The following is a 13,960-nucleotide window of genomic DNA, read 5'->3' on the forward strand; positions in this document are numbered from 1 at the left end:
CGACCTGCCAGCAATTTCATTACCATCAGGGAGATATCTGTCCAGGTAGAGCCCAATTTATTGCTTCCACTGGTGTCAGAGTCTTCCTTTGGCACAAGGGGACTTGCTCTGGCTGAAAAGACTTCTTCCACTGGAGCAAGTCTCCTTGTTCTAGAGGAGGACTCTCCAGCTAATGGAAGGAATTCATGGGATCCAACCCATTGCTAAAATGAAACATTTCATATTATGGATTTAATATGCTTCGTTTCACAGCGATACACACATTACCGGTGGAAAAATTATAATTAATTTTTTTTGTGTTTTGGATCTGTGTTTCAAAATGGTAACTAAAAAATTGAAACAAACCAAGACCCCAAAACTTCATGGGCATATGTAGGCCAGGGCTTTCAGGGTTTCTCCTTCCCATTACTGCCCCATGTTCTGCACTACAAGAACAGTCCAGATTTTCCCGTGCAGTTTTTAACAAGTTGGATAAAAGCCTCTACCAGGAAGGGGAGTTGACTTTGAACATATGCAAAACCTTTCTGTGCCCCTCTTTAAAATTCTCCAGCTGTGTGTTTCTGGATGAAGAATAGTAAGCAAAAATAATCATTAGATTTGGGTGCTGTGTGGTTTCCGGGCTGTATGGCCGTGTTCTAGCAGTATTCTCTCCTGACGTTTCGCCTGCATCTGTGGCTGGCATCTTCAGAGGATGTGATGTTGGGAAAGCAAGTGGAGTATATATAAGTGGAGTATATATAGATGATATATATACTCCACTTGCTTTCCCAACATCACATCCTCTGAAGATGCAGGCGAAACGTCAGGAGAGAATGCTGCTAGAACACGGCCATACAGCCTGGAAACCACACAGCACCCAAGTGATTCCGGCCGTGAAAGCCTTCGACAATACAAATCATTAGATTCCTTGTGTCAAAATGAAGCAAGAAAAATTGTGAAAAAATGTTTTTAATTAATTGGAACCCAAACATACATTTAGAGGTTTTTTTTCTAGATGCTGATCACTTTTTTGTTAGGGAGTCTTCTGCTTTTTGGCGTGTGTGTGAGTGGTTTGTTTGTTTGTTTTAAAGAAGTGTGGCGTGTGTACATTGGTAGAACACTTTTTTGTTCATTATAAATTTAAAGAGACAGAGAGAGAAAAGGCAAATTTCAAGCAAGTGTTTGTTTTGTCACATTGCTTATCCTGTTTCTCTTTTGAAGAGCGTAAATATGTTAATTCTGCCTTCCAGATATGTGGAATGCTGTCCGCCGCCTCCCATCAGCATGGCTGAAGAGTCCGCTGTTTCCAGGGCAGCTTCATTTATTGCACAAGCCAAAAAACCACTTCTCATTATTGGGAAAGGTAGTCCCTTTCAAACTAGTAACTAACTTTCTTTCCATTGTCCTGTTGTTTATTCACCAAATACATTCTTTATTTGTTTGGAACTAAAACCTGCTCTGGAATGGATTGCGTCTGTCTGAAAAGAATACAGTAATCTATTTTAAGTTTGGGTTTTTTAATTATAAAGTAAAGGGCAGTTGTTGTAAATAGGTCTACTAGGAAAGGGTGGAACCCTGCTTAGACTTAAAGCATATATAGTTAATTTTTTGGTATCTTTTTTTCCCTAAAATGTTGAACTTATTAGTCTATGAAACTATGTTTTTTCTCACTGTATTGTCCCTTTCTTTTTATCTGCCTTGTGCTGTTCAAAAGCGAAAGGTTGACTCTTGCAATATAGGATTTATATAATCCTTTTCCTTGGCTCTTTAGTGGAAGGTGCAGATTTACAGTCAGAGCAGACTCCTGCTAGAGTAGCTTGTTGGAACTTATGTGTGTTCAAACACAGCCTTCCGTGGTGGTGGGTTTTGTTTTTCCTTAGGTGCTGCTTATGCACGTGCTGAAAACAGCATTCGAAAGTTGGTGGACCAGTGTGGGCTTCCGTTTTTGCCTACACCAATGGGGAAGGGAGTTGTTCCTGACAACCATCCCTGCTGTGTAGCTGCTGCCAGATCTAGGTAAAAACATAAGTTTGTTTATTTGTTTGTTTGTTTGTTTGTTTGTTTATTCAATTTATATACCGCCCGATCCCCGAAGGGCTCCGGGCGGTGAACAACACTATCTAAGCATCAAACAGGAGTGGTCATACAAAATATAAATATATAGGCTCCATCCCATAAAATAACTTAAAACTCATAAAACAGCGAATAACAGTAATACATAAATAAACAAGATAAGTTGCTTTATGAATGTATTTATAGTCAGCCTTTCTCACTGTGACTCTTGGCACATTCCACTGTTTAAATCAGTGCCATAGGATGAGACACATAATAAGCATTGCAATAGGGCTGAGATTGCAGAAATCAGAACAGAGCATAAGTATTAACCATGACATGTTAACCAAGAAGTGAATTGTGTTACATAGGTAAAAATGCTGCATACAGCAACAAATAACACATGCCATACACAGTAATAAATTCCACAGACCCATTCTAATCCTCAAAACATTTCCTGAACCATTCTGTCATAGTATAACCCTATCATCTTTATAAAGATGCTCCCTTGTGTGGGAGCCTTCCACATGTCCCTGGGCAGGGTATTCCACAAGATAAGGGGCCACTATAGAGAACCAAACTGTTGTGGTGGAGGAGAGGTGGCCCTGCAGATTATGAGGGTGCAGGGCCATGAAGGGCTTTATATATGGCAACTGATACCTTGGATTGATCTTGAATTGAAATGAACTGATAACTGATAAGCAAGCAGTGGAGTGACTGTACCAGGATCATAATATGCATACTCCATCTAGTTCCTGAAAATAGTTTAAAGAGACAAGCCATAAAACAGTCCAGGGCTAACCTCTTGGCATATAAAAATTGTGCTGTCCAATTTCTTGGCATATTAAAATTGTGTTGTCCAACAGATGGTTAGTTCATTACTATTGCTGCTCCTGAGTTCCAAGTGTGTACATGTGTCATTCCTGTAGTGGTGAAGTTTGTCTAATTGCAGTGTGAAAATAACTGGGCCGGGCCAGGCCCCAGACTAAGAGCCCCAGAGAAAGAACTCTTATTCTCTCACTCTGCACCTTCCTACAAATACTGATACCAAAAACAGCCTACAAGGTTTAGAAAATATCTTAAGCCAAAGGAATTACAGTTTTTAAAACTAGACAAAAATAGGGACTGTGATGAGCCTGTGGTGTTGCTGGAACACTGGGGCCTCAAGAAAAGTCTTCTCTCTCGCCCTGCAATTCATCCTTTAATTTGCTTTCTGCACAAATTCTTATGCTGATTTTTACCCAAGATCATTGTTAATGTTTCACCTTGGCTGGACATATTTTTGGTAACTTTTATATTGCTGCCCTTACGTTGGAAGGGTGTATCATGTGAAAAGGCCCCTTGTCAGTTCTTCTTCTCACTGGAAGCTGATCTGGTCTTGAATTGTAACAGTCAGGGCCCCCGAAACAGTGACTTGGTGCTAGGAGAAAATAAAGTAATATAAGAAAGTTGATAGCAACTTTCCCAGGATAAATTTCAGTCACCCTGGGTAAAAAGAGCATGGTTATAACATTCATGTGTGAAAATAAGGGTTGGCTCCAACAGTACTCTTTCATTAACGGAAGGACACCTTGTGGATCATCCAACCAAATTATTTCCTTGTTTGTTTGTTTGTTTTTAACCATTAGAGCCTTGCAATTTGCTGATGTAATAGTATTGCTTGGTGCCAGGCTGAACTGGATTCTGCATTTTGGACTTCCACCAAGATTTCAGCCAGATGTGAAAATTATCCAGGTATTGATCGAACATAAATCCAATAGAACCACTTCTCGGGTCCAAAAACAGATGAGCCTGTGACTTCATTAACTGAAAATTATTCTGTCTGTTTTATTTTGTTGTTACAATTTTATTCCACCCTTGTCCCAAGGAGCTGAGGAAGGCTTGGTCTTCCTGCCATTTTACTCTTCCCTCAGGTAGGCCGGATTGAGACCCAGTCACTGGCCCATGTAACTCAGGGAAACCGTGGCAAATCAGGGTTTCTTCTTTTGGAGCTCCATTTCTAGTTCAGATCGCTAGTTCTCTGCACAATTCATAAAATTTCAAGTGAAGACAAACTTGCCTTTGCTCTGACTCCTAAATGCTGAGGGTTCAATTTGAGATTATGGATATTGTCTTCGGCGCCTGATCCAGAGAACTAGAGTGAAGAAGCAGTTTGGTAACTGAACTTAATCAATGGAGGGTTTTTTTATGTCTCTGAGCTCTTTGGAAGAAGATGTAGTTCTTACTGTTCTGAAAGCCTCTGTGTGGTCGCTTCCGACAGAATGCCACATTAGACCTTCAAGTCTTTCCTATTGTGGCATGTGAAGCGGGGAACTTCAAAAATAAACTGCCAGAGTTCCCTGGTCCCTCTTTAATGAACCTTGTGCTGTGGAATATGAAGTTAAATCCTTAGTTTGAAGAGAGAAGTATACTGAAGAGGGCATGGAGAACACTCCCTTGCTATCCGTGTTGTCTTCTGATGCAGGGTGCTTTCTGGGGATGCAGGACTCTTCATTTTGCATCATCAGATGGCACTGTGTGCTGAAGAAACGATTTGGTGCCGACACCATGATATGGAAGAATTTGCCCCACTACATTGTGATTTCCTTTGCTGCTAATCACACCTGGGCTTCTGCTCTTTTATGTAGCTACCATTTTTCTTTTTCAAAATAGGTAGACCTTTGTGCAGAAGAGTTGGGAAATAACGTGAGACCTGCAGCAGCCTTGTTGGGTGACATAAAAGCAGTAACTGAGCAGGTAATTTAAGTATCATGTTATGCAGACCCTTGCTCTGTCGGATGAGTTTAAGGGTGTTACAGACAGCTGAGAGTTTTGCTAAAGCAGAACGATTTCCCCCCAGTAGATTGTCAGTTGATATCTGTCGGCAAAACGTGCACCGTTACATTGGGATGTTTAAGAGCATGCAAGCAACCTATCTAGGTGATACACTACTGAGATATTGTATAGTTGCATGATTTAAGCACCATCAATTCCAGGGACAAAAAGTCTTGCAAAAATATTTCTGTGCATTCAGCTTTTAGAACACCTGAACAGAAAGCTTTGGAAATATCCTTCTGGTACACAGTGGTGGACAGAACTACATGCAAAAATGAAAAGCAATGAGGAGACATCCAAGGTAATGATGGTAGATTTAGATACTTTAAGAAAATTCAAGCAGTTGTGAACAAAAATCTGGTTTTTTTCCCCCCATTCATCTGTATTTTCAGTAGGTTTGTTTGGGACCCTTTCAGGGCCTCAAGCCTGTTTTATTGCAGGCATCAGTGTGTGTCATTCAGTGGTGGGGTTCAAATAATTTAACAACCGGTTCTGGTGGTGGGATTCAAATAATTTAGCAACTGGTTGTTACCAAGCACCATTTTAACAACCAATTTTGCTGAAGTGGTGCAAACCTGGTATCATTGTGATTGCTTTTGCCTTACTGACCTCTTACAGAACCTGTAAGTAACAGGGTGCTAAGTGTGTTTATTCTTGTAACAAGGCACTATCCCTGCGAAAACAGCTGCCCATGAATTACTATGCAGTTTTCCACCACATCAGGGAACTTTTGCCGAAGGACTGCATTTTGGTCAGCGAGGGGGCAAATACGATGGACATTGGGCGCACGATGCTTCCAAACTATTATCCTTGCCACAGGTAAAATTATTGACTTGCTCAGTTTTCAGTGTTATATCTAGGTTTCTTCTCCCCCACCTCATGCCAAGAAAGCCCAGTGAAAAATATTTGTATTATCTGCAAAGTTTGACAAACTTGTGTCGTAACATCCTGTAACACAAAACAGAGCAAAAGCTTTATCTGGCATTCTTTGGGAAAGAGAATTGCTAGTTAACCAAATGTACTGAACATTCACATGTACTGATTGCAGCTCTACTGAAAAGTGGTTTAAGTTTGCTTAAGTCTGTTTAAGTTTGGCCTGAAGTCAGCTTGAGGAAAAGAATCTTTTCATAGGCTGAAATGTATGTGATTTATTTGGATTCAAAAATTCCAAATCATACCTGCTGGTCACTGTAGTGCACAAGTACACTTGCTGACCCCACTCAAATGCCCATGCATTTGCAACACTCTCTGTTGACAAGTATATAGAACTAGTTTTGTCTATATAATTAGGAAAACCAAAAAAAAGGTAATCATTTCCAGAGGGACCCAGCCTGCACGTGCATGAAGGGCTTTCTGCAGATGTTCAGCTGAATGCACAGGTTTTGTTGAGATGTATACCCCTCCCCCATCTTCATACAAAACCTGTATATTTTAATGTAAACTAGATTGGTCATTCAACTCTGCAAACAGTTCCTTTCCAAGTCAGAGAGTCTCACTCTGCAACATATTTGATCACTGACTTTTAGAATCGCTTTTAGACATGTCTAGTTTTAACTTGTGATTGTTTGGGCCATGCCCACCAACTGCTGGGGCAACAATCGCATTCATTATGATTTGTGGGTCAAATGAAATGATTATATCAATGCTGGTAACTTAAGCTGACAAATAGTTTTTTAAAAGTCTAAATTCAGTGAAAAGTCTAAATATAGTCCTTCTAAAAATTGATCAAAGGTCAACTGAGAACAGTTGCATTAGAATCCTATTAATAAGTCTGAAAAGAAACAATGAGTTTCCTTCCTTTCTTGTAGACTTGATGCTGGCACTTTTGGGACTATGGGAGTTGGACTGGGTTTTGCCATTGCAGCTTCCATGGTTACTAAAGACCGTAATCCTGAGCAGCGAGTAGTCTGTATAGAAGGAGACAGTGCCTTTGGATTCTCTGGAATGGAGGTGGAGACTATGTGCAGGTAAAATCTTAGGCTGCCTCAGCTGGTAAAAATATTAATAACAGCTGGCGCAGCTGCCACATGAAAGTCCTGGAAGTTGCTGTATTTCTCCAAAACTTGAAATGGCTCTTTGTTTCTCATTGTGAATAATTGCAGGTATAACTTGCCAATCATTGTAATCATAGTCAACAACAATGGAATCTATGGGGGCTTGGACGCACATGCTTGGAAGGAGATAATGGAGCTTGGAGAACCTACCACATGGTGGGTAGTTCTATGCTGCACTCGGTCAGCTTTTGACTTTTTTGATGTTACAGTCTTTTCTGTTTGGTTGAAACTTTGACTGAAGTAATGGTATTATGGTGGAACAAGAGGATAGTAACTGATTGGGCCCTGATCTAGTTCTTCCCAAGAAATCCCAGAATAGGGCAGTGCCTTTTTCTGGGCACAATACTGAGCAAGTCAGCAGCATAATCTTTTTATGATGTTTAGGTATTATTCTCTTCTCAGTGTTGGCTCTGCTAGCCAAATCTCTGTTTGCATAATTTCAGTGTCCCTCCAATGTCTCTGCTGCCTAATGCTCATTATGAGCAGATAGCATCTGCCTTTGGTGGTAAAGGGTACTTCGTCCAGACTCCAGAAGAACTTCAAGCAGCCCTGAAAAGAAGCCTGGCAGAAAAGCATATCCCTTCTGTCATTAACATAATGATCGACCCACGGTCAGACAGGAAGGAGCAAGTAAGTCTGTCCAGCTTCTTTCTTGCAACCTGATAGAAATTACACCAGAGAAGGCTCGTGGCAATTGCTGTCTACGTTCAGATGAAGTCTTGTTATAAGTGTAATATGTGTCCAAAACTACAAACATTACAGAAATACCACAAGATATCTGAAATACAGACCCTAATAACACTGACAAAAATCCTGTGTAGTACAAAACATCCACTAAGCTAACCAGAATCTGGATGTGCACCAGTCTCAAACAAGCTTCAAGGCTAGTGGAAGATCAATTCCATATGTCTGTGCTTCCAAAATATCCAAACGTTTGTTAGAATGGCAATGATTTGAAATCATCCGGGACTGCAGTCTGCTCTGACAACTCTGGCTGGCTGCTTTATGTCCTACTTTCTTGGCCTGAAAAGTGGGTAAAGAGCCACTTCTTGAGTTAAACAGAGCAACATTAGAAGCCATATATATTTGGATAGCTGTTGCCAGTCTTCAGTTACAATATTTAAAATGTGAATTCAGCAGTGTAGGTTACAGTCTACTTCTTCAAGTGCCAGTGTGGAGTAGCTAGCCCACCCATTGTTTAATTTCAACAGTTCTTCATTGATTACGTTACCAAGAATATGGAAGAGCACATTATGTTTGAGTGCTTGAATAAAAGTGTATTATTAGATGCTTAATGTGGGTTTTGTTCTCTCCCCTTCCAGGATTTTCACTGGCTGACACGATCCAACCTGTAGCGGAAGATGCAAGGTCTGAACATCTAAGACAAAACATCTGTGTAAACGAAGCAGAATGGACTTTCAGACTTGAAACTACACTACAGCGGCGATCTGCAATGTTTTATATGGATAGCAAGATCCTTATGCAATTTCTAGTCTTCTGTGATCAAATATTGATAATGCAGCTGTGCATTTTGTCACACTCAGGGATGACCAGACAAGGGGCAAATGGTATCCGGCTCCCTTCATCATTGCCACCATTATCCATTCATACAGTCACAGTATCATCCATGGAGTTTTATGACCTAGCTCTAAAGACTAAGGCTGGTAGTTGCCATAATGCTGGACTGTATGTCTGTTCCTAGTAAGAGAATCCTGCATAGCACTGTGGTGACTACACATGGCAGGGCCTTCAAACAGAGCTTTTGCTTGAGGCCAGTAATGGCTTCTCCATTTTTGCTGGCCTCACAAACCCAGTCCACCTTCCTCCACTCCTTCTCTACTTGGATATACATCTAAAATAAAGTGGGACTGGAGGGTATTAGGTTGATTTTAGCTGTGATGTTCTATTGGCCCTTCTACATTGTTTTAAAGAATCAACACTACCTCGTTGGTTGTAAATATAATGTATGGTCAGGTTTTGTTAGATGCTCTGATCAGGAATGGCAGGATATTAAATCCAATAAAATAAATAAAATAAAAATGTCTTTGTGTGCTGGAGGGCAGTATGGAGATTAGCAAACACTCACAGTGCTGTGATGGACACAAAGCAGTATGTTGTTGCCATATAAAAAGGACCAAAATGTGAACGTTAGGAATAAATAGTGTGATTCTAATACAACTTCAACTGAGCTAAAGAAAACCTGGCACTGTTTTTGTGACTTCCACTGCCTTTGATACATTATAGATGAAACCCATGGATATTACAAGATCATAATTCTGAGAGGGGTGGTTCCTTGCAGACCACAGTCTTATCCAAATAACATTATATGGAGAAGCAGCCCTCACTGTGAAGGGAGGGTCCAGTTTTTTTGTGTAATCTTAGTTGAATTATGCCTTTCAGAACACACAACTCTGGGGGCGGGAGTCTGGAGGGGAGAATAAAGTTCTGGCTTGGCTTTATTGCTCTTTGGAACAAATTGGACTAGCACAGCTTTGGCTGGATCATGTACCAAATATAGGTTGTAGATGTGAGATATGACTTCAGTTTGAGCATTTTATAATTTTTTTCCTACTACATTATTTTTCTCATCCTCTATTGTTCTGGTAGTCCTGGTAAGTCAGTAATGCAATGCTTTCTTATAAATATCTGCATAAATTTGCAAATAAATTCAGACATTTTCAGAATACTAAAACCTACCAACTTTGAATGTATCATTTTTGGTCATATTTACACTTGGGCAAAAAATGAAATGAGTTTATGATCCTAGAAAACTGTTATCTTTGCAAAAAATTGGTTGCTATTAATTTTTAAGATAAAATTGTCCTCAATGCCATTCATGTTCACCAGAGGGAGCCCCTCATTCATGGTTCTCTGTTGTTGTTTTTTTAAAAAAACTGTACTGAGTTAAGATCTGTTTTAGACAGATTCCTGGAGAAGCTGCACTAAAATGGTCTCAATGAAGGCATTTGGAGTATTTTTGCTGTTGCAGTATAATCAAAAGGTGCATGGCCTGAAATCGGTAAGCATTCTACTTTGGGTCTAATGATGTTGTTAGTCTACAGAAGAGGTAAACACAGCCCTGATGACCTTATCACATTTGGAAAACCTAATAGAATGTTTTAGACAAGGAGTATGTTCTGCTACTTCACTTATACGGCATAATTTTTTTAATGTGCAGTGTTGGTTGGTTGGAAGAAGAAGAAGAGTTTGGATTTATGCACCACCTTTCTCTCCTGTAAGGAGACTCAAGGTCACTTACAAACTCCTTTCCCTTCTTCCCCCCTACACCAAACACCTTGTGAGGTAGGTGGGACTGAGAGTTCCGAAGAACTGTGACTAGCCCAAGGTCATGCAGCAGGAATGTAGGAGTGTGGAAACATATCTGGTTCACCAGATAAGCCTCTGCCACTCAGGTAGAGGAGTGGGGAATCTGTGCCCAAATATTAACATTGCAAACTATAATGTGAAATTGACAGAGCTGATCTAATCACCTCTGCTTATCTCTGCCTCAACCTTACATCTCTAGTTCAATATGACAAATAAACAAATTTGAAATCCTTTTGAAAATGGAGGGTGAGGAGAAAATAGTCGAAGGGGAGGTTGCACAACTTCATGGGAGTGTGGAGTGTTTGGTGGAGTGGAGAAATAAAGGCTGCTTCAACTGTTTTAACATAATTGTCCACACAAGAAAATCTGGCATAAAAACAAACATTGTGGCAGAAATGCTTGAGAAAACAGCTGAGGAATAATGAAGGGAGAAGATTTCCAGAAGCAAACAGAGAGAGAAAGTACAGAATTCAAAGGGGAAAAAATGTAGCATTGAATGGCTTGCAAAAAAAACTCGTGTGAAAAAGATCTGTGAGAGGGAAGGTTGATCTGTGCAATTCTCTTTGATGGCGGTATCTGTGTGCCTCCCAGTTACTCAGTCCATAGAGCAGGGGTAGGGAACCTTCGGCTCTCCAGATGTTCAGGAACTACAATTCCCATCAGCCTCTGTCAGCATGGCCAATTGGCCATGCTGGTAGGGGCTGATGGGAATTGTAGTTCCTGAACATCTGGAGAGCCGCAGGTTCCCTACCCCTGCCATAGAGAGACACATTATATAACTGGAGGAATGTTTTCCAGTCTACTAATGCTCCACCCTGACTTCTGTGAAATCTAAATCAGCTGTCAGAATATTAGAACTGGATATTACCATAGCTTCCCCCCACCCCCAGTTCAGATTTGATGACATTTTCAGTTAAGCATTTAATAATTGAAGAGACATCCCTAGTATTAGCAATATTAATGTCATTTCAGTCTAGGAAAATATTTATTTAATCTATTGTTGGTTTCTAGAACTAAAGAGGAATGTTTATGTATGCATTCATTCAGGAAAACATGTTCCTCATATTTCAAAATGCAAGCCCTACTTAAACTGACACTAATATTCTGCAGATTCTGTAAAGAGATAGAATTATATTGTTTTCCCAAAGCTAATGACTACTCTAATTAAATGAATTCATTTTTTTTCTTCCCAGCTTCCATTGCAGATCTAAATTGTTCTTAAATGGGTAGATTGGCCCTGTCTCCTCCACAGTTCTCAGTTCTGTTCAAGATGCTTTGCTCTGCAGAAATACTGACTGGATTTATCCTTTAAAGAAAGCAGAGTTCTTGCAGGGAAGTGGGAGATGGCGGATGGTTTCATACTTATTTATCAGCTGCGTTCACGCTCCTTTTCAACTGCAGAAAACAGTTCTTTTAAAAGCTGGGTTGCTGCTAGTTTTTAGCCAGAATCAGCAGTTTAATAAATGGAGGCAAGGAGAATGATGTAGGGTTGAATCCCCACTATCATCTTAGCCAGGTTTCAGAACACAAACTAACCAGGTTTGAGGGATGACCTCCCCATTGCTTGCGTGGCAGATTCCGTTTCTGGCGCTCGTTCTCCCCGTTAATCCATGTTCTGGCAGAACCTAGTTGCAAGTGGCATAGACCCCATTAACACAGTTCAGAGCTGATCCAAGGGGAGGGATGAGGGTTGAAACCCTGATTCGTTTCTCGCCCTGGAATGTGATATGGAATTTGGGCAACCATTCAGCGCTGCGATGTGCACACAGCCTTTCCTTGGTTTCATTTCCGCTTTTGCGATCAGCCAGCAGAAGGGGATGCAAACGTTAAAACAGTCAAACGTGTAACTTTGAATCCTTAATGGTTTACACAGGTAACTTAACTGTTTGCACAGTTAAACAGTTAAACCTTAAATTTTTACTCACTGGTTTTTTTGATCACGCCCCTACAATGTACGTTTCCACAGGGGGAAAAGGTCCCATCACAGGGGGAAAAGGTCCCATCAAGGCACGCCAGCCAATTAGGGGAGACCGGCGAAGCGAGCTCGCCTGGTAGTGGGGATCGATAAGAGTTCTGCAACCGGGTGTCTCTGCTGTGTGCTCACTACGGTGGGGAGGGAGAAACTCTGATGAAGAGGACACAGTTTCACAACGAACAGGTTTGGATCTGCGTGCAAATTTCAAGTGGGGATTAGACCTAGGTGGCTTTGGGTCTCCGTGGGTTTGAATGAAGTAAATAGATATTACTTCTTATCTGGAGCACCAAAAACAGCCAGCAAGTATTTAGAAATGGGTGTTCCAGACTAACAGTCATTACCTCAGCTTGGGATACCTGCCTCCCTTTTCTGAGGATCAAACTAGACATGATGGAGATAGCAGATTTCCATTAGTCCTTAGAAGTGGAGTTATTTATTTGGTAGACATTTATTCTGTCTTGCCTCTGAGGAGCTCGGTGGCATATCTGGGTCTCCCCTCATCTATTTCATCCTCGTCACAACAAGCCTGTGAGGTGGGCTGGCTGTGAGAGTGCCTGGCCCAAGGTCATTCAGCGAGCTTCCATGGCAGAGTGGGGTCTGAACTTGGGTTACCCAAATCCTAGTCTGGAACTCTAACCTCTACATCAGCCCTTCCTCCCCATTACAGCCAGACATTGCACTAATTTGACTGGGGCCATGAGTAGAAGGGAAATTCCATGTTGTTTCTTTAACTGAAGAGCAGAAATGTTGATAACTGTCTAAAAGAAAAGGACAAATGTCTGCATGTTGCTTATCTTTATAGCCCTTTAACAGGGAAAACGGATCTCTTCCTTTTTTCTCCCTTTACGGAACTAACAGTGGAGGGATCCTGGTTTTTATCAGCAAAACTGTATAGAAGTGAATGTGTTAAACCTTCTTTTCTCTCCCTACACAGACCAAGAGTAAATCTTTTAGAACAGTGTTTTTGAAGAGACTCTGGCTGATTCTGCATGGGCCAAAAACAGCAGTGTGAAAATGGTGTGAAAACGGTGTAAAGGGGTTTAAAACAGTGTAAAAGGGTTTATCCTGTTTTCACACCGTTTTCACACCGCTGTTTTTGGCCCATGCGGAATCAGCCTCTGTGTCTAGCAGTGCTACCTATGCCTCTACTGCTTAATGCAAGTCTGGCCCTGGGTGCCAAGCAAAATGGCCTGCAGTGCTGCTGGGGGGTTGCCTATACCAAGTCTTGAGCTCTGTGATGATCTGTAATGCCTGTGTCTGTTGGACCTCTAATTTCTCTCCTGATCCTGCTAAGGTGCAATGCATATTTAGTTCACTGTAATACTCACCACAAACACCCAAGATGAGCTACTTGAATGGCAATCAGTATGTAGAAACACAGGGTCACTGTATCTGTATTCCAAGTGGGTAACTATTAGTGGGGAACATGATTAATTGGTGAATCAGGTGATCTCTGTGAGCAGTTATCAGTCAGAGATGTGGTTCACAGTCCAGTTTAAATTGTCCCCTCCCTCTCTTCATTATCCCCCTCTGTTTTAATAGCTGGTATTTGTGATGGGAGCATCTGATCCACTGCTTGAGTTAAATATAGCACTGTCTAGTGTAAGGAGAAGATTTAATGGGAAATGGTTGGCATTCTTTCTCTCCAAAGCACAGAGCAAGAGAGAGGACAAGCACTGTGCACATACAAGCATACTACGGAGTGAGAGATTGAAAGGGGGGAAACCGGCAGGGCAGGCAGCCGAGCAATCCTAAAGGC

General features: G+C 41.1%; 1 protein-coding gene across 3 annotated transcripts in view; it reads left to right on the forward strand.

Moving 5' to 3' along the window:
* HACL1 (2-hydroxyacyl-CoA lyase 1) overlaps positions 1-9,595 on the forward strand; it is a 22,386-nt gene extending 12,791 nt beyond the window's left edge. For all 3 annotated transcript variants that reach the window (XM_048511774.1, XM_048511776.1, XM_048511775.1), the window contains 10 exons: positions 1,230-1,342; positions 1,860-1,995; positions 3,660-3,765; positions 4,684-4,767; positions 5,045-5,146; positions 5,510-5,664; positions 6,654-6,812; positions 6,948-7,055; positions 7,343-7,529; positions 8,222-9,595. In XM_048511774.1, coding sequence (XP_048367731.1) covers positions 1,230-1,342; positions 1,860-1,995; positions 3,660-3,765; positions 4,684-4,767; positions 5,045-5,146; positions 5,510-5,664; positions 6,654-6,812; positions 6,948-7,055; positions 7,343-7,529; positions 8,222-8,254 — 1,183 coding nt within the window. In that variant the 3' untranslated portion in view covers positions 8,255-9,595. The remainder of the gene's footprint in view (positions 1-1,229; positions 1,343-1,859; positions 1,996-3,659; positions 3,766-4,683; positions 4,768-5,044; positions 5,147-5,509; positions 5,665-6,653; positions 6,813-6,947; positions 7,056-7,342; positions 7,530-8,221) is intronic.
* The last annotated feature ends 4,365 nt before the right edge of the window (positions 9,596-13,960 follow it).

The sequence above is a fragment of the Sphaerodactylus townsendi genome, linkage group LG11, assembly GCF_021028975.2.
Source record: "Sphaerodactylus townsendi isolate TG3544 linkage group LG11, MPM_Stown_v2.3, whole genome shotgun sequence".
In the NCBI taxonomy this organism is placed as follows: Eukaryota; Metazoa; Chordata; class Lepidosauria; order Squamata; family Sphaerodactylidae; genus Sphaerodactylus; species Sphaerodactylus townsendi.